General features: G+C 37.7%; 2 protein-coding genes across 6 annotated transcripts in view; both read left to right on the top strand.

Annotated features, from left to right (window-relative positions):
* The window catches only part of LOC134676264 (LIM domain-binding protein 2), an 89,117-nt gene that overhangs the window by 53,360 nt on the left and 14,285 nt on the right, over window positions 1-21,472 (top strand). The window contains exons 1-2 of one of the 5 annotated variants that reach the window (XM_063534623.1): window positions 1,945-2,030; window positions 3,828-4,187. The exons of 1 other annotated variant lie outside the window; for it this stretch is intronic. In XM_063534623.1, coding sequence (XP_063390693.1) covers window positions 4,057-4,187 — 131 coding nt within the window. In that variant the 5' untranslated portion in view covers window positions 1,945-2,030; window positions 3,828-4,056. 3 more of the 5 variants (XM_063534625.1, XM_063534626.1, XM_063534624.1) reach the window with 3 other exon arrangements.
* On the top strand, window positions 16,118-18,852 carry LOC134676553 (zinc finger BED domain-containing protein 4-like). Its single transcript, XM_063534944.1, has 4 exons — window positions 16,118-17,416; window positions 17,526-17,826; window positions 17,920-18,061; window positions 18,750-18,852. Exons 1-4 carry the CDS (start codon window positions 16,118-16,120, stop codon window positions 18,850-18,852), a joined length of 1,845 nt encoding a protein of 614 aa, XP_063391014.1.

Genomic DNA, 21,472 nt, shown 5'->3' with positions numbered 1-21,472 from the left:
GTTGTTATAGCGGCAACAGAAATACATCATCTGTGAAAATTTCAACTGTCTAGCTATCATGGTTCGTGAGATACAGCCTGGTGACAGACGGACGGACGGACGGACGGACAGCGAAGTCTTAGTAATAGGGTCCCGTTTTACCCTTTGGGTACGGAACCCTAACTATACCTGAATGATTTGATCCAGCTGTCAGAAAATCGGCCGTGTCTCTGACAAATATATTCATAGAGTTTACCTGCGCAGATTTTGCAAAAAGTGTGGAAGTGTCATCATATACATGAAACTTCTTTAAACATTTGATGTTTATAATGACTGTCTTACACTTTGTGCTATCAAAGTCAGTTCTGAGTTAAGCTTAGTGTTAAGTCTCCAAATCCGTACAAACAGCAACACTCCTAAATGTACATCGGTGGACCTTGTTACAAAAGGCATAAGGTCCACCGATGGACAGTTAACAGTGTGGGTGATGGTACTGGGCTTATTTCCGACAGGTGCTATAAGCTTGTTCCCGTTTAGAGGCTGTACTTAGCGGTGGGACGTATTTAGGCTACTGATAATGATGATGATACAGCAAACAACATGCGTCATCTTCATGAAGATATTTGTTAAGTTTGCCTTCTACACCCTTCTTAACATACATACATACTTACACTCTTCTTAACTTAAACTTCTGTACCTAAAAAGTACCTAGTTGAAATTTATGACATTTGCTAGTGATGTGCCGTAATTTTACCGGTTTTTAAAAGGGTCCACAGAACATCTTAACTTAAACTTCTGTCTTCTGGGCGAATCATCTTTTAGTGTGACCGACACTAATTCGTCCACGCCATTTAAAACTTAGTTTTATATCATTTTATGTTATACGTTAAAGCAAGCCATTCGCTTTCTGATAGAGCTAAAATTTTGACAAATATTAAATAGGAAATGCGAGTTCTTGGTAACTCCAGAGACATATTTGGTAACGCCAGAGACGTGAAAAGTGTCGGTATTAAGATTCGCCCTTTATTAAATTATCCTTATTAGAGTTAGACCAAGATAAGTAGAATATAATAGAAGATGCTTTAAGTCAGCAGCGATTTTTATAGCCCAGATTATGCAAGTGTTAAACGTCAAACTTCTATGAAGTTATGAATCCGTATAAATAAAACTTGCAGTCTGTGCTGTCATACATCGTTGCAGAGTTACTTTGGTCTGGCGCTAGTTGCCAACGGCTAATGATTTGTTTCTAATCAGACAGGTGCATTAGCCGCTCGGTATATAAATAAATAGCGCGTGTCCCGCGCAGTCGAACCGTCAAACGAGTGCCAGAAGACAGCTTCCTTTCACTTACTTTCTCTTTGACAATCGTTAGGAGCGTTCTGATGGGATATGTTCTTTCTAAAAAAATGAAGTCTTACGAAGTTTTTTTTAAATAAAATAGGGCGTTTTAGATGCTGGCATTTTGGCCGGTTTTCCGCTGAGGAGAAGATATAAGAAGAGTCGTGAGGAAGGAAAGCAACCATTGATGGTAATCCCCATCTCTTCTCCATTTCGCTGGATTATAACCAATGCTATTAGTTGATTCCCTCATGTCTCTCATCTCCGCATCTGGAAAGGCAACCATATATTAGCAGAAATCATACACATACTTGTAAAAACATAAATAACAACCGCTGTGAGATAACATTTTTAATTTATTGTATTTAGTAGCGTAAGTTATTAGTGCAGCTCGCTTAAAATATTAGCAATTTAACAAGCTTAGATTTATTACGCTCTAATGGCCAACAACAGACTCAGAAGCCACTTTGCCCGTCAAACTAGATTTTCGTCTATTGTGGCTTGTGAAGTGATTGACCTGCGACAACAACCGGTTTTCTATAAATCATGACATAATCTAATCGGGTAACATATCCGAACTTGCCGCGGCGAGCGCGCCCGAGCGCGCCCGAGGCGCGCCGATCGGCTGACAGTTCGTCACTTGTCCGTCACAGCGCGGCACACTTCTCTTATGTATTGAATTACATAGGCGCAGTATACGCGCCGCCGCGCCGGTAACTCTAGCGTTCTCTTTTCAAACTATTTACACTGCAGTTTCAAAATTCGGTCGATGATCGAGCTGTCGATAGGCGTGAGCGGACGCGTGATTTTTTCCAATCGATTCGCGGTATAACCGATATTTTTACGTGGTTATTCCGCGGCGGGCGTGCGGTGCAGCGGACGTTATGTACACAAGTTCCAGGTCCGGCGCCGGAGGCCCGGACTCCGGTACGGGCCCGGTGACGCACGTGCGGCTGTTTACGTGCTGCCGCGAGTCATTGACACGCCGGCGTGACACACATTCCGCGCTGACTGACGGAACGTTAACACGTCCGCGGTTTCTCGCAGATTTTTTGCGCGAGTGTTTTGTCTAAAATAGTTTTACTGCCTTATCATTTATTTGGGTGGTGTCCGTAGTGTTTTATCGTCCGGTTATCAATGTATCTGTGATAGCGCTCGGCCCGTGAACTGTGGGATAGTTTCGACAATGATAGTAACAACAATAGTGCGGTTTATTTACTTGTGTTCGTGCTTCGCGTAACTCAGGGCCGTCGGACTTTATGTCAATAGTCTTATCTCAATCTGTCCTTGTTTATTCTCGTTCATTGTTAACTTTTTATTTTATAAATTTTCATTCAATTTAAAATGCAATAATGAATTTTTTCGTGACTAAAATTACCGGTTTTTGAAATCACTAATTATATCGTCAGCTTTGTGCAACTTAATTCATAATTACCGCTTGTTATAGTTAATTGCCTACAATACTAACAAGATAATATAACGAAATAATTGCCGCTCAACAAATTCCTTTTTTTACTTAATTGATCGTCGCGTTGACGCGCTCACATTCGCACGTCATTATGACGTAGTCAGACAGCTTGTCATCTATCGTCTAAGATAAATGAATGAAATATTAGAACTGAAAATCATTGCAGACAAATTGAGGCAAGAAATTTTCATGGACACGTCTCTGTTATTTATAGACGTACTGTTTGATTTGTATACCGCGTGGCGTCGTAGCTTACCTACATAATCTACGGTCGTAGCTCGCGGAATGTATGTACATCTTGCACTATGTAGAGTGTATGTACAACGGATATAACAATATCAGCGTCGTTGCCAGTGTGTGCGTGCCAGCGTAATGAGCGTTCTATGTGCTAAGAAACAGTAAAAAGTATGGCGCGAACGCCCGGAGCGGCAACGTCGCGTGCGTTCGGAGGCCTTGCCGCGGTGAAAACAATAGCCTTTTTATTATTTTTTGAATAATACATTATGCATATTGCGATAATTACTTTTCGAACGGCGCGTGATGACAGCTCACTTAACGGGTCTCGCTAATGATAGATTATAATTTTAAAGTTTTACGGAAATTAATTACATACTTTTACTTTAGTTAGAAATTTAAATTTTATATTTTTTAATTGGCTGTTTCGTGCCTAAAGACATGCTTAATGGATGTGTATTTAGAATATGTATCCATATGTGGGTGATAGTAAAAACAAACAATTTCACAAAAATAGCTCGTGTAATAAAAAAAATAGTAACCGATGTTGACCTTTCCGAACGCTCCTCGTTTCTAGTGCGGCCAGCTGACGAGCGACGTTGCCAGCCCGCCGCCGCTCGCGACTAGCATCTACAAGCTTATCGCCTTTATTCCCGCGCGCTACAGACCACAATCGTGTATCACGGCTAAGTACATAAGGAACTTGTGACGTTCTCCACGCTACACTGGCACTTCCCGGCGCGAAAAATTCGAAATGCTTTTTATCAGTCGCCAGTACGCGTCGGGCGTAATTCCACCTGTTTTGCAGATTGTGACATGACGTGAAACCGAGTGAATTTGTGATTAACAAACCAAAGTGCCCAAAGTTATTTATTAAGGAAGATTATTTATTTACAAATTTATTTATTTATTTTAATCAAATTAAATTAGAATAAAAAACCGAAAAACCGGTATTTAAAAAACAGTTCCGTCTCTATAGTTCTAAATTCAAAGTGAAGCGTTAAGAAAGATGGCGACAAGTTGACAAAGTGGCCTACATGCCGGTGGCGCTGGGCTCGCTCGGCGGCGAGGGCGAGTACCGCGAGTACCACCACCTCTCGCCGCACCCGCTGCAGTACCACGAGTATGCGCCGCCGATATACCATCCCGTGCCGGACCCTTACTACAGGTAAACATCCTACAATAGCTCAATAGTGGGACCGGATTTTTGCACTATAAGTTTTGATAATTCTAAAGTTGAAAAAGTGATACTTATCTGATATGGGACATATTTTTAAGCATATTTGCAATATATGATGAAAAGTTAGAACGAGCGTTAGATATAAATTAGGTATTTATATATTTTTAGTAATGATTTTTTAATATTGAATTAAAGTGCAATGTTTAAGTTCCATTGTTTATAATATGTATGACGCTTTATAATGTAAAATTATTAGAAATTTTTTTAATGTGCTTCTTTGTCAAACTACAAATTAGCTTATTATTTTGTCGATATTGAATTAAAGTTTAATAAATGCACAACAACATATCTCATTTTTTAAGTTAATAGGCACGCTAAAAAGCTAGAAGAATAAGATGTATGCTCTAGAATTAATATGCGTTTTTTGTCCTATAAGATCCAATATTGAATTAGAGTCTGTAAAAATAAGTCTATTACTATAAAATAATATACGCAGCCATATTATGGAAAGTAAGAAATTTCTGCGTGTAGCTTGCATTGTAATAGTAAAATCTAGTTAAAAAGGCGCGAAATTCATACATACGCCGCGCTGGTCCGTCAGTCGCCGGCGCGGCGCTCGAGAGCCTATCATAGCCTACCTATACTTCGCCCCTCGCCCCACCTCCCGCTCAGTAACACTGTCTGTCTTTTCTTATCATTGATTTGTTTGTTTACCGTGCACATATATAAATTAGATGCGGACATTACGTGAAATTAAAATATCTTATTACGTAAAAATACCTACAGCTGGTCAATCAGATCTTGGCAGTAGAAAGAGGCGGCAAATTTGAAAAATGTAGGCGCGAAGGGATATCGTCCCATAGAAAATTTGTGTTTCGCGCCTTTTTTTTGTGACAAGATTTGCTTGACCAGCTATATTTCATTATCTTGACTAATATTGTAATAAAAATGTACAAGATATTCACAACAATTTTTTACTATACATAGTTTGTCAAAGGAATGTCTCATTTCAAACATAGACAGAGAGAATCATCATACTATCTTTGACTTACACTAGTACTAGCACCCAAAAGAAAAGGATGAATAATGTTTTTTGTTTTTATTTACTGACAAATGGTTTGACCAACTATACCTATTTCTGGTTCCTATTGCCATGTCCTGTCCTATTCAAGGTCAATATCATAATATGTATATTATAAACCAACTGCTCAATATTACACGGTATACATCCTGAATATACAATAAGGTAAGTGAGGCCACTTACCTTATTGTACATTCCGTGTGGGCCGTATATGCCTATATAGATAGAGCCCACATTAAATTAAAATGGTTTTTTTTAATAAACAGGATATGAAGTATGAAAAACTCACTCAAATAGGTTTCTCATTTATTTAAGTTTCTTCATTATACCAAAATAGTTATAAAAATATTACGATACTCTTGGAAAATATACCTTAAAAGTCCTATTATGGGCCTTATTGAACACTAGCAGTGTATTACTTAATCCCGCAAAAAATAATCATTTCGACAGTAGGTAATAACAGATTTTATTGTTTTTAACTTAAGAGTTATACATATACAAATAACAATATTTGATACTTCATAACAGGAGGATTTATTTATAATAAGTGAAAATAATTATTTTGGGCCTTAATAACTAAAGATATAAAAATTGTCTAGTTTACGCGAAAATAGTAGGTAACTAAACATAAATCTTTATTAGTTACAGTAGTATCATCTTTTAACATCTGGGGGCACGGCAGTGCCCCTGCCAAGACGAGCAAAGCATAAGGGCACTATCTACCTTTTCTCGAAGCGCTTCGTCGTGTTTTGGAACCCTCATAACTTGGGGTTGGATTATACCAGATAAACAAAGTTCTCGGACTTATTAAGCATATCAATTGCATAGCTCTTATACTTTAGATTTTATTCATATCTAAAAACTTCGATTTCGTCACTGACTCACTCACTTGATGATCATCAATACCGGGTACTTCCTGAAGTCCTCTAAGAAGCTGAAATTTGGTATGTAAGATAGTTTTAGTACACAAACAACAAATAAATTCAAAAACTTGAAATTAATTTTTTATCCCTAAGGGGATGAAGAGGGGGTTTAATTTTGTATGGGGAATCAATAATCGCTGAACCGATTTAGTTGAAATTTGGTATGTAGATAGGTATTGTTATGGGGAAGGATATAGAATAGATTTCAACCTCAAAGTTTACCCTTACGGGGTGAAGGCAGATTTCAACCCCAAAGTTTACCCTTATGGGGTGAAGGGTTTATATAGGGAATCAGTAAGAAGTACATTGTGTAACAGATGCCCCCAGATACTTATTTCAGGATTTTTAATAGTAAATCACCCCCAACCCTTTAAATTAGGGCATGGAAGATTGTCACAAGCATCTTACAAAAAGAAGTGAAATCCCACTAAAAACTTTTTGATGTAAAATGTTGCCCAAACGAAACCACTGTCAAAAAGTTATCAGATCTCTTGCCAAGCTTCTAACTCTACAAGCCCTCTAACTTTACTAGCTCTACACCAAAAGTATGTGGCTTGGTCGTTTCGTTTCTACAAGAACTATTGTAAGTATAATACAAAAACCGCCCAAATGCGAGTCGGACTCGCGTTCCAAGGGTTCCGTACATTACACAATTTTAACAATATATATATTTTTTTTAGAGAAAAGTGAGTAAAATGTCTTTAAAAAACCCGTAGGGATCGGAAAACTAGGTACTTAAGTCCGACTCACGCTTGACTGCACATTTCTAATAGGTTTTTCTGGCATCTATGGGAAAAGAGCTAATATGTGTATTTTTTTCATAATTTTAGACCCAGTAGTTTCGGAGATAAGGGGGGGGAATGGTCATTTTTTGCGTATTTTCTTAAATAACTTCTAAACTATTTATTTTAAAATTATTAAAAAAAATATCTGAGGTTCTCACAATGAGCCCCTTAATTTGATATATATCAAGATATAGTGTTTTTTTCTTCTATTTATCATTCATCTCAAAAGTGACCCCTTTATTTGAATTTCTATTATTTACTTTACATGTATGTGCTTGGGTTATAGACTTACATGTGTATACCAAATTTCAACTTATTGGTGCAGTAGTTACGGAGCAAATAGGCTGTGACAGACGGACAGCCAGACACACGAGTGATCCTATAAGGGTTCAGTATTTTTCCTTTTGAGGTACGGAACCCTAAAAATAATGAATTTAATAAATTTTTCACCTTATGCCCATGTGGCGGTAGCGAAACAGCCAAGCCACATATTTTGACTAAGGTGTAGAGTTAGTGAAGTTAGGGCTTGTAGAGTTTGAAGCTTGGCTCGACAAGAGATCTGACAACTTTTTGACAGTGCGAGTCTTATGGTTTCGTCTTAGCAACAATTTACATGAAAATGTGTTTGGTGGGATAATTTTTTACAGTATAAATATTTATTCGTAACAAATAAGTATTATCTTTTAACATAATTTTGACAGTACATCTGGTGCTACATTACGACACCGGTGCTATAATAAGCACATTAAAACACTCCCTTTGGCCGTGTGTTAAAATTTGTCACTCGTTGCAAAATATCTATTTTTCGCACTTCTATCGTAAATACCTACCTATGTATTAACAAAAAAAGTCACTTGTAAATAGTTACTGCCTTTAAAAAGTATAAGTGCCTCAATGTTATTAGACTTTTTGATTCTATAAACGTCTTTAGGTCAATAAAGCAAGTGATAAATTATTAGAGTTAGACCAAGAAAAGTCTGCAGCAATTTTGACAGCCCACGCAGTGCAAGTGTTATTTATAAGTCATAATTTTATAGAAGTTTCTTCAAATCGACCTTATTAATAAGAGATTAAAAATATTCAAAATTATCTTAAAATATTTTAATCTAATATTTCATCTCATACGTTCAATAAGGCCCGGGACTGGACCTTTTTACCTGCACTGACAGTGGGCCTTCTTAGCAACAAGTACAAATTCAGAATAATTGGGAATAATAGGGAGCAACTGTTATTTTTGAATGCTGGGCCTTGTTACCCGCGGGGCCTCATATGCCTGCACTTCACCTACCTTATTTGTTTTACAAGGGGAAAAGTTGTTGATTAACCGCTCGTGCTAATATTGATACCCAAACAAGCGAAACATTTTTTTTGATTAAATAGAAGGCAAACGAGCAGACGGATCACCTGGTGGTTAGCGATTACCGCCGCCCATGGACACCCGCAACACCAGAAGGGTTTCATTTCATTTCATTTCATTTCATTTAATCATTGCAAGGTTGCAAGCGCGTTGCCGACGCGCGTTTAAGATGGGGGTCTTTTAAGGTTTGAAGGTCGTATCGGACAGTTCATTCCACAGTTTGGCTGTGCGAGGCAGGAAGTTCATTCACAAATTCAAACATTCTAAAATTGAAGCACGAGCGTAGCGAGTGGTTCGTAAAATTGAACCTTGAGCGTAGTGAAGGTTTCGAGGGACGAAGGTTAAATAAAATTTTCATCACATCAGCTCGTAAAGGCCCTCTTGATTGTTCCAAACGGATAAGAAAAGTGGCATTTAATTTGATGCAAATTTTGAGTTGTTTCCGTAGGTAAATTGGATCAGTTGGTTGGTAATATTGACTTTAAAATGATAAATATCGTTAGTTTGAAATTGATTTTATGATAAAGTAAATATTATCGGAGATGATCGCTCTTAAAAATATATGTCGCTAGTCATTTATAACCTAAAAGCGCCAAATTACGCAAAATTATATTGAAATGACACCTGTGTATTGAATTTGAAGAATACTTTAACAAGGGTAGTTATCTGTATGACAATGCACCTAAAATAATTTTCAAATGTATCTATTATTTCTATACTTAACACGATAACGAATTCTACGTAAACGAAACCGCGGGCAATCCCTAGTACATATAGAAATAAATAAGGAAAGGTAAGTTTCCATTAGTGTACTGTGTAAAATAACTGTTTACCATTGATAATAATTTTATAAACGCTTTGCGTATTTTTAAGGTCACCGCGCTAACCGCTAGCCCGCGACCGTCGATCGCTGCCTCCTGCCCCGGCGCACAGCGCGGCGCGCGAAAACGCCGCGCGTTTGAAATGTAACTTAATATAAGCTCGGAATGCATACTTACGTATCAGTATTTAGTGTCGCCGTGATTTTATATTTCTAATCTTTTGTGTGAGAAGTAAGATCTTTATTATGACCGTGTAGTATTAACTCTACAAACTTTAATTCAATATTGGCTATACTGCTTAACCAGAAATCAATATCTAGACAAGCACATTGTCTACATTTCTAACTTTTTACATGTATACTAAGTTGATAGGTAATATCGTAATTTTGCAATATCAGCTACTCTAATTCTGTATTTACATAATAATTCGTGTTTTTACGTTCACCAGAAAGCAGCTGTTCCAGATTTCTAAAAACCGAATATTGTGAATAAATTAAAGTGTTATTGAATATGTTAAAGTTTTTTGTAACTTTAATTTTATATTTACATAGTTATTTAGCAAAAATTGAAATATTTAAATATGGCCGAACGCTCCACCTAGAATTTTCTAACTTTTTACATGAATGTTATTTAACATGCTTACAATAACATATCAAAAAAGAAAAAACTTTAATGTTATCAAAACCCATTTTTGTTCCACCGCTGGTCTACAAGGTCACTCGTGCAATTTATTTATAGGGACAGAGTTGAGGTGTCATCAGAAACTTCCAATTAGAAAAAAAATTAGAAAAAAAACGAAAAACCGGTATTTAAAAAACAGTTCCGTCTCTATAGTTCTAAATTCAAAGTGAAGCGTTAAGAATCAGATATATCGGAGCGGCCAAGGTGTTCACAATATCTGAGCAAGCACTCTAACGCCTTGACAATAGAGGCGTGTTCAGATATTTGTGAGCACCTTGGCCGCTCACATATATATGATGGCCGCTGTACAAGGTCACTCGTGCAATTTATTTATAGTGATAGAGTTGAGGTGTCACCAGAAACCTCCAATTCTTATGAATATATTAGGGCATAAAAGAAAACACTAGTTTTGAACACTATTTGTAACGATTTATTAATATTTAGGCGCAGGCGTTTTTCCATACGACAATCAACGCGAATGACAGATTGCGACTGACATAAGTCATAACGTATACATGCATACATAATAGGTACGTATAGACAACTAGCTCACGGTTCTTCGCATATCCTTTAATAGAATAAAAGTTTTATAGTGACATAGTGTGGCGGTGCCAATAGGTACAATAAAGTAGGTAGTGGGTACTAATTCTACGCAGACGAAGCCGCGGGCAGTAATTACTTAATTAATAGGTACCTAGTTTTAGATCCCAGATACCAAAGTGATAGTTCTTTTGGTCAGTTACTACTCAATCCTAATTTTGTGCCATTTTTAAAAGTCGTACAAATTCGAGCAATCGAACTGTTATTTTTAGGGTTCCGTACCTAAAGGGTAAAAACGGGACCCTATTACTAAGACTTCGCAGTTCGTCCGTCTGTCTGTCTGTAATTCTGTATGTCGCCAGGCTGTATCTCATGATCCATGATAGATATGATGTATTTCTGTTGCCGCTATGACAACAAATACTAAAACGGAACCCTCAGTGGGCGAGTCCGACTCGCACTTGTCCGGTTTTTTTTGTATCTGTGATATAAAAACTCCTGAACATTTTAAACAGGTCACTCACATAATTTAGGTCGAACGTCGCTCGGCATGTTTCCATTGCCTGAGTGACCCGTTTCAAATATTTCTATACCAAATAGTTGACATAACCAACGCCAACTACTTAGTTTTAGGTAAATAGACACCATTTTATACCATTTCAGCATCTTTTGGAAAAGTGTGGCTGGTTATGGTGAGTTCGGTGAAATCGTATCGTGACGCCGCGGTAGTACCTACTAAACATAATTATATTACCAGAAGTACTTTATATTTTTTTAAACCATTTATTTACATAATTAAATATACAGAGGTACTACAATACAAAGGCACTAAATTTAATTCAACTTCATTGATTAAAAAAACATTTTTAAAATAACCGGTAATTCTAATACGTTCACATCACTATTATAAGTTGAACTCGGAATGGGGTTGGCCGGTGGAAGTTTTTAGCAGATGGCGCCATCATAGCTTGCCCCGTCAACCCTTAGAATTAAATCAAATTTTTGTTTTTTTTTATACCCTGGATGCCAGCCCTTTAAGCCAAATCTCATAGAAAAAGGGGCAAGCTATGGCGGCGCCATCTATGCAAACCTTTGACAGTTGCCAACCCCATTGTCTAAGATCCGGAATGACCAAAATGCTATCCTCATCCATTTATTTAACTCTATTTATATAACTTTTAATATTTTATTTCATTATCCTATTTTTAAGTACCTACTTAAATGTGACGGGTGTTTTAGCTTAGCTGTTAGGTGTTGTACTAAAATGTCAATTCAATCAATTGGATAATTTGGATATAAAATAGGGATAAGTCAAATGTCCATCTACTTAAAAAGCCGGCCAAGTGCGAGTCGGACTCGCGTTCCAAGGGTTCCGTATATTACTCAATTTTTAACAATGTATTTTTTATATGTGAAACGCGAGTGAATCGCCACGCCATTAAAAACCCGTAGGGGTCTGATCAAAGAATAAGTAATTAGTCCGACTCACGCTTGACTACATATTTCTAATAGGTTTTCCTGTCATCTATAGATAAAGACCTATTTTATGTATTTTTTTCAAAATTTTAGACCCAGTAGTTTCGGAGATAAAGGGGGGGGGGGGGGGAATGGTAATTTTTTGCCTATTTTCTTGAATTACTTCTAAACTGTTTATTCTAAAATTATAAAAAAATATATTTGATATTCTCACATTGAGCTCTTTCTTTTGATATGTAACACGATATACTATGAAGTCATCATCATCATCATCATCATCATCTCAGCCATAAGACGTCCACTGCTGAACATAGGCCTCCCCCTTACTACTACTACTACTACTATGAGGCTACTATGAAGTATTTGAACAAATTAAATTATTTCCAGGAAATACAGGCACTGGAGGCCTTGGTCACTTTTTCTTAGTATATGACATTTATTTCAGTTTATAACACGATATAGTTTGAAACACTTTTTTTTTTAATTTTCTCATTTACCCCCCAAAAGTGGAACCAATGTTTAAAATTCATTTGTTTACGTTACATGTTCGTCTTTGGGTCACAATCTTACATATGTGTACCAAATTTCAACTTAATTGGTCCAGTAGTTTCGGAGAAAATAGGCTGTGACAGACGGACGGACAGACAGACAGACAGACAGACGCACGAGTGATTCTATAAGGGTTCCGTTTTTTCCTTTTGAGGTACGGAACCCTAAAAATGAACATTACTTGCATTTGACTTTCTATCGAAGCGAACGTAGCAACAAGAGTCATAGGGACCGTGCGCGTTGGAGGATCTGCCATCTTGTGGCCTGAATCGGAAACATATGTGCACAATGTACATTGCCAAAGCAAGTGCTACCATCTACCGTTCTCGTCGGTACGTTTCCTTGTTCATAGTAGGTTCTGCCATGCGACTCACACGGTAAATAGTGACCTCCAAGCTCTAGAATTAGACCCAATGACGACCCAGAACAGAAATGGCTGGCGAAAAGCGATTAGGAGAGCCGACCCCAATTGAACATGGGATAAGGCCGGAGAAAGAAGATAGTAGGTTCTGCCATCTTGTGGGCTACATCGCAAGCATAAACGCATAAGCCTCGCGCCAAAAATCTGACGGCTCCTATGCTGCCCCCTATAGTTCATGCAAGGGGCCTATTTTCGTGTCGCATGTAACAAGAAAAGTAGATTTTAAATCATTGCTCTGGTTAACGATATGTCAGTATCAAATGTGACGTTTCTTCAAAGAAAAATGTCACTTTTCACACTGACACATCTAATCCATATCGTTTCAAGATCTATTAGCTGACGTATCTTAAAGTTCGTATAGGGCAGTATATCGTTTCTAATTATGTGTTCCTGGTACTCTATCGAGTTTCCGCGTACGCTATTTACATTTCCTGGTTTTTATAGATTTACTATTGTAGTGTTTTCAACATTTTTTTCCTATTTTGTTCCGTCAGTCAGAACAGAATACAACTGTAACCTTACCACGAGTTTATTAGCTAGCGTCTGCGTAGTTTACTTTCTATGCATCTCGTTCCTATTAGTATACTATACACTCTATAATAATACAGGGTGCCCAGAAATTAATTGATAACCTTCTAACCACCGATCGTTTTGTCTTTTTTAATAGCTAGCACCTTACTTAGATCATCTCTTTAGGACCGGGCAAATATGATCAGCAAAAAAAGTGTCAATACTATACGATTACTGTACCTATAGAATTGTCAGTCTTCAATATTTACTAGTCTTTGGCAGTATAAAAGAGAATAGAGTGTATAGACGGATTGTCAAAGTAAATTATGTAGCCACTGTAAATTTACTGCCATCTTTCGACAAAACATAACACTGTTAGAACGCCATTTGACTTTGATCCTTATTCTTTCACTGATGGCGTTAATATTAATATTTTTACAAGTTAATGGCTCCTCTACACGATGGGCCAACGCCGGCCACTCCAAGGGACGCAGCCATGCGGTAGAATGAGATAGAAATATCACTTGCTCCCTCTAACGCATAAATGCGTCCCTTGGAGTGGCCGGCGTTGGCCCATCGTGTAGAAGAGCCATAACACATATCAGTGAAAGAATAATGATCAAAGTCAAATGGCGTTCTAACAGTTTTAATCGTCTGTCGAAAGATGACAGTAAATGTACTGTAGCTGCATAATTTACCATGACAGTAACTCTCTATTTAAAATTCTCTTTGGCAGCATTAAGCAGGTCACTCAGTCGGCTGACTTAACCTCGTTTTGGCGCTTGTCTTTATTGGCGTAGCAACAGCCTAACACATTCAGGGCCAAGAACCCGACTGTCGGGTACACTGTTCGTAGCGACTACACGCTCCATACGGCGAAACCGTGGCTACACGCTACGAGCGTAACCCGTAGCACTTAGTGGCAATGAATGTGCTAAAGGTCGCATTCTAATCGAGACTGCACTATAGCGTTACTGCTAGTAATAGGGCGACACTCCTTTCGGGCATTCTCGGCTCCGTTCGGCTCAGCTCCGAGCAATTATTCGGGTTGGCACCACTTGACGTCCCTTTGCGTGCACGTTCGAAGTGATGCTTCCATGTCACACTTACGTATAGTGTTGAGTCGCTCACTCGCGAGGCACTTCATTTGTACCACTCATTTTGTTAATTTGTCGCAGTACTTCATACGGCAAAAATGTCTTACTTCACTCCTCTATTCATTTTACTCATTTACTCGCGCGCATCACAAACACCTCTTGCCACACTAATCATTCACACACTTCAAATTTCAAAAAACTCTTATCCTTTCAAATTCACTCGCGAACCTCAAAAACTCATACACTCTTCACAACTTGCAAAAGAGTTCCTAGATGGCACGACATTCAAAACTCAAAATGTCTCAAATGAAGAAACGAGTAATGGTCCATACTGTCAACTGCCGAACTACAAACCTTATTGCAACGACAAAAGGTCCACCGAGAAATGCGTTGAGTTTGTACCACTCAACTGTACCACTGCCTCTCTGTGACCTTGTGACATGAATACCTCAAAAATGCTTTCAAAATGAAACAATGAATTAGAAATACCCAAAGAGGGAGTGAGACAGACACGCGCCGTACTTCAATATCGCCTCGCGTCACCACGAAAATACGTTAAAAATTAAACACGAAAGACAACAAGCGTAAGCGCTGCAAGCTTTCATAGATCTTACGCCTTTTTGATCCTGACTTACTTGTCAAAATGGCCGAATGGCTGTTGCTTCTCTGTCGCACTTGTAAATTCGTAGGTAAGTGTGACAGGGCGGCAACAAGTCGAACGTGGTTCGCGGTAGGCCTCTGACTGAGCATGTAAGCATTTACGAAGCATGCTTTAATACTGACCAAAATATTATTTAAATTATTGAAATATAATACGGTCCATAATGTGGTGCTGGTGTATACAAAATGTAATCATTTACATTAGTGTAATCATTAAATAGTAAGTATAATTTACTTAAGTGTAATAAACATGTACTTTACGTAATGATTTGAACTTGTTACTTTTACATTTTGTTACCGTTCTTCGTAAACAACGTCGAAATAAAAACCAAATTTGTATTTCGTTTTAGCCGTTTTTTTTCTTTCCTGACATATCAGACAAATTGAAAGTTTGCAAATATTGGAAAGTGGATATTAAGGATATAAGGATATCTTTGGTGAAAATTAGAGTTTTAGTGACTCAGCCGTTTGATTACAAAGTTTACAAACTACAAGTGTGTACGTAAGTAATGAAAAATGTTTTTTTTTAGGTTTAATTGGGTTTATGACTTGGCTTGGAGTTGGGCAACAAGTGTAACAACTATAATTCCATTTACTCTAGTCTTGTAGTTATGTTATGTTTACTCTAGGCGTTATAGTATAAGTGAGTAAGTGACTAGTCTTATGATTGATTTGAATTGATGACGATAACGTTTGAAGAAACTCTCTCATAAATAAAAATCTTGTATATATTTCTACGTAGAGATCAATCATGAGATGAGTCGCTTGCTCAATTCAATGCACATATTTTACTGCTATACTACTAACAAAATAACATATTGGCAATTAAAAATTTATAAATAAAATAATCTTGTCTACTTTTTTGGTTTGGTTTTTGGATTTTGGTTTTGGATTTTGGTTTGGTTTGTTTTTAAAGTAATGTTTTATTAATTCATGCAGTATTAACGTTTTTAGCTGTTTTAGCATGGTTTGTGAAAATTAAGCATGTTGGTGTTTGTGTTTTGTTTATTTAGCACGATGTCGGGTTCCGGAGAAAGAAAATCTCTGGCTTGGCAGTATTTTGTGGACTTGAAGAATAATAAAGCGAAATGTAATTTTTGCAACAAGATTATCTCGTACAAAGGCGGTGGCCCATATAACCTTATTCGGCATACCAAAAGTCAGCACCCTCTGGTATTCACCGCAATCACGGAGAGAAACGAGACCGCGACAAACCCGCCTTCCACTTCTACAGCTGCACCCTTTTCAGCTCCTATAAGCAACTCAGTGAGCACGTCAGCCGTGTCAGCGAGCCAGCCTGAGTCAACTGAGCCAACGCCAGGTCCTTCATCCGCCATATTTCAGCATACTCAGCAGTCTCAGCACAGCCACGTACCAGCTACCAACAGTCGCCTTCCAGCTCAAAAAATAACCGACTACTTACCGAAACCCCTTACAAGCAAGAAAACTGAGACAGTAAATAAACACTTAGTAAAATTATTTGCAAAAAATTACCTGCCGTTTTCTCTTGTCGAGTCCCCGGAATTTAAAGATTTTGTCAGAGAACTGAATCCTAACTATCAACTGCCGTCGCGAAAGACCCTGTCGAATGTACTGGTTGAGAAATATTATAATATAACCAAAGAAAAAATCAAGGCTGAGTTGGCTGAATCCGATCATGTCGCATTGACTACAGATGGGTGGTCTTCAGATCCCAATGATAATTACATAAGTGTAACCGCACATTTTATCAACCAGGAAGCCGATTTAAAGGCATACGCATTAGAATGTGCCCAGTATTCCGACCGACACACAGCTGAAAATTTGGCGCAACAATTAAAAAAAATTTGCGATGACTGGGAGATTTCGCATAAAATTGTTTCCGTTTCGACTGATAACGCCAACAACGTCAAAGCTGCCATAAGGCTTAACAAGTGGAAACAGGTCTCATGTTTTGCCCACACACTCAACCTTGTTGTACAAACAGCTATAGACGATATAAAGCCCACTCACCAAAAGGTGAAGCGTATAGTGGAGCTATTTAAACGCAGCCCTTTGGCGTGCGAAAGGCTAAGAACTATGCAGCAAAACTTGGGAGAGCCTCAACTAAAAGTTAAACAAGATGTCGTCACCCGGTGGAACTCCACGTTCGATATGTTTGAGCGCGTCTTAGCAATTAAAAACAGTCTGCAGACGACGCTCAACATACATTACCCGGACGTGGATGGTCTGACGGGTGACGACCTGGAAGTCTTAAAAGGGGCAACAGGAATCCTCGCATACTTCAAGGCCGTTACGGAGGAGATGAGTTCGGAGAGGAGTGTCACAATTTCGGAGGTAATACACATATGATTTAACGGTCATTAAAGTATATATAGTTACATACTAGTCTGTTTACTACTTTTACTACGTTTAACAAACTAATTCAGGTACTTTTTTGTTCTAGATAATATTTATAACAAACGAACTCAAAGACCAGTGCATAGAGCACTTGGCCATTGAGGCTTTACCCATGGCTGTTCGTGGCTTAATCCAAAGCCTCCACGATGACCTGGAAAGCCGATTTTCATATACGGAGGCTGATAGCGTAATGCTCGAGAGCACGCTCTTAGACCCCAGATTGAAAAAACATGGGTTTCATAAAGACGCTGTGTGTGAAAGAGCGTGCTCTCACTTGAACGCGTCCGCTGCGTCCGTCGGGGAAGTCCAGGAGCTGGAACAGCCAGCAGCCTCAGATGTCGACCCATGTTCAGGCCCTCCGGCAAAAAGAAGCTGCAATATTTGGCATAATTTCGATCTGAAATTATGCCAAATATCAAGAACTACCAATACAATGACAGGCGTTCAAAGGGAAGTCAATAATTATTTTGAGGAGCCGCCACTTCCCAGAACCCACAACCCACTTAAGTGGTGGTCAGTAAAAAAAAATGTATATCCACGTTTGTGGCAAGTGGCATCTAGATTGCTTTGTATTCCCGCTACGTCGGTTCCGTCTGAACGAGTCTTTTCCAAGGCTGGGCAAATTCTGACCGAAAGACGGAACCGACTTAGCGGGAAAAAAGTAAATCAACTTTTATTTTTAAATAAAAACTTGTTTTAATTTTGGAATAAATATTTTTTGTGTGTACTTTATTTCTCAGTTTATATATTCCTAGATAGGACCGGTCAAAAAAAAATATCCGTAGAAAAAGGCGCGAAATTAAAATTTTCTATGGGACGATAACCGTTCGCGCCTACATTTTTTAAATTTGCCGCTTTATTCTACTGACGGAAATGGGTTGACAGATTTTATGTTGCATTTTGTAAACCATTATCCGACATAAAAAAAGGCCGAAAAGTGTAAATTAATTCTGTTTGAGCTGACTATTTTCAAATTTGCCGCTTCGTTTTAATGTCAGAGGGCCTACCGCGATAAACGAAAATCTAGATTTTGGGATAAAAAAAATTTAATTTCTGTTTATCGCGTTTTTTTCGTTAACCTCTATTCTACAGCTCGAATATGCAAGAGCGATAGAGAGGCATATATGCCTCTATATCGCTTCCGCACACTATCGAGCTAATATATTAATATAATAGAGGCAGATAAAGCAATTTCGATTGTCGTTTTTGCGTTAGGGCCTGCCTGTAATTCAAAAATATAGTGATTATTAATTGACATGTTTATTTATAGACCTAATTATTCTATTTCTTCACTCAACAATCTCATCATGTTAAAAGTAAGACTGAATTCACAGGAAATAGTGCGAAACGAAACGCAAATCATAGGCGGCTGATGTGCTGTGAGCTGAGGGCCTACCGGGAACCACGTTCGACGTGTTGCCTCCATGTCACACTTACGTACGAATTTACAAGTGCGACAGAGAGGCAATACGTCGAACGTGGTTCGCGGTAGGCCCTCTGACAGCTGACAGTGACGGAACAAATAACAAAAGTTTGCAACGAGTTCATCGTGAGGTTCAGATAATTTAGTTTTGTCTTATAGTGGTAATACTAATATATATACCGAAATATCTAAACAGGGACATTGTTTACACGTTTAAATATACCCGTGGCTCTACCTTGGTGTCTTTTGCATGCAAAAATGTAGTGAAAAATATTGCCGCCTGCGTTACCGGCGGCGCGAATGTTAGTGTGCTTTTATTTACTATCACTTTGCTGTTAAATCACCTGAAGTGGTAAGTTAGTTATTTTTATATATAATGATATCTAATTAGAAGAAATTATGGAATTTGTTCTCCTTAGTTTGTTAAAAAACAGTCGTACAGTTTTAAGGTTACTATTCTAATTGAAATATATTATTATTAAACTGTAAATAATATCAAGTGGCAAGGATTAAAATTGAACAAACAATAAAAATAATTTACAGCTAAATTAGAACCAGTTTCATAAAAGCATCAAAGTTTCTATGTAGGATGTGGGGGCTAGGTCCTTCGTTTGATTCTTATTTCTTAACTTTATCTGTCTTCTGTTGTTCAACTTCTTTTCTTCACCTCGAGAATTGCATTCAAATTAAACATTTTTATGTGTAAAGGATGTTAGAATAGAAGTATAATTATATTATATGGTTTGGCCCAGGACTGTCTCATACCAAACATAGAGAAATTCATTATATACACCCAAAAGAATAGGATGAGTATAACTTTCCTGGTTCTTACTGACTGACAAGTTGCGTTTGACTATAAATCCATTGTATCTAGTTTTTATTTGCCGATGGAGTTCAGAGAATATAATAGCCGATACTGAAAATATGCCAGTACCTCACCTCATTTGAAGTAAGACATTGTAACACCTCATTTTTGAAAATGAGGTACTCATACAAACTCATTTTAAATTGATGTCCTACCCATCACTACTTACGTACTAATTAACATGTGCGGCAGAGAGGCAACACGTCGAACGTTGTTCGCGGTAGCCCCTCTGATTACGTACGGTAATAGTGCATTACCTTAAAGGTGACGTTCGGATTCAGACTGCACCTGCGTTACTATTGCAGCGTTGCTGTGCAGCATTGCTGTAGACAGTTGAAATTTTCACAGATGATGTATATTTCTGTTGCCGCTATAACAACAAATACTTAAAACAAATTAAAATAAATATTTAAGTGGGGCTCCCATACAACAAACGTGTTTTTCTTGCCGTTTATTGCGTAATGGTACGGAAGCCTCGGTGGGCGAGTCCGGCTCGCACTTGTCTGGTTTTTTTATTTAGCCGACGTCTTTAAAACCGGAATTATGTATATGAAATCTACAAGGCTCGAAACCGCCATACAAAAAATACCGGTATTATTACTATTATTACGTTCTTTTTCGTTCTTTGGTTTATTATTTATTTTTTAATGGGACTGTTAACTAAATACATGATTCGGTCCTACGTAAAGAGCATAAAATAATCAAAAATATCGGGCTATTTCGGGTTATACAAAAAAACCGGTTCCGAAACCTGGAAATCTAGACACTGGTTTTCTAGATACATGGGCTTATTTAGATAAAGCCTAGCCTTGGGCTACTATTCTCAAAACCGGTGTTCCCAATTTAGCAGCGATGGATTTAAATGTATGTAAACACAAACCAACTGGAGATAACTATTATCAAGATTAAGATTAGATTTAACCCTATTATTTAATCGTAGTCTATACTGAAAATCGTAATTTAAGACCAAAAAAAGTAAGACAATGTTGCCACTTTACTAGCGCGTCTTGTATTTATGTAAAAATAAGTAAATAAAAGTACTTTTTTAAATCGTATAGGAGTAAAATTACCAATAAATAAATTATCTTAGCGTGTTTGTTTATAAAAAGGAATTTACTTTACTATTTTACAAACAAATTATTGCAGTGGCAACATTGTCTTACTTTTTTCGTCTTGAAGTACGATTTTCATATATAGATAGATAGATAGTATAATAAATTTTGAGTTTATTTCTTATGTTTGCTGGTAGAATTGACTTTTAAATGATGATTTTGAATTATCAATATTTAATGACATTCATTTTGAATTATTTTATTGTTAAAAAGTAAAGGAATAAACAAACATAATAAAACTTACAAAACTATAGATAAAAAATTTGCCCCAGGTCGCCGTCAACGGGCAAGGTGCTCAGAAGGCTGGCCGTATTTCCCCGCTGTATAGCGATGCTAATACGCTGGGCGAAATAGTGGCCAGCCCTCTGGTCACCAGAAGCCTCTATTAAGCGCGCCGACAAGTCTTTGTACATTTTGAATCGATTTGTGCTGTTTTTGTTTGATATTTTGCAGATTCGATCTAGCTAGGTCTTATCTCTGGGAAAACGCTCATTTTTGAGATTTTCTGTTTTCCGAGCAAAGCTCGGTCTCCCAGATTTACCTTTATTTACCGACGTTTCGACACAGGTTTCACAAGTTTAAAATGTGATGTC

The sequence above is a fragment of the Cydia fagiglandana genome, chromosome 24 (assembly GCF_963556715.1).
Source record: "Cydia fagiglandana chromosome 24, ilCydFagi1.1, whole genome shotgun sequence".
Lineage (NCBI taxonomy): Eukaryota > Metazoa > Arthropoda > Insecta > Lepidoptera > Tortricidae > Cydia > Cydia fagiglandana.
This window is presented reverse-complemented; position numbering and strand designations above follow the sequence as displayed.

What these genes read in the sequence shown, in the direction of transcription:
- LOC134676553 (XM_063534944.1), top strand. Translation starts at nt 16,118, where the DNA reads ATGTCGGGTTCCGGAGAAAGAAAATCTCTGGCTTGGCAGTATTTTGTG. An exon ending in GGAGTGTCACAATTTCGGAG is followed by an intron (nt 17,417 to 17,525) that starts GTAATACACATA and finishes TTTTTGTTCTAG; the next exon opens with ATAATATTTATAACAAACGA. An exon ending in AGCCTCAGATGTCGACCCAT is followed by an intron (nt 17,827 to 17,919) that starts GTTCAGGCCCTC and finishes ATACAATGACAG; the next exon opens with GCGTTCAAAGGGAAGTCAAT.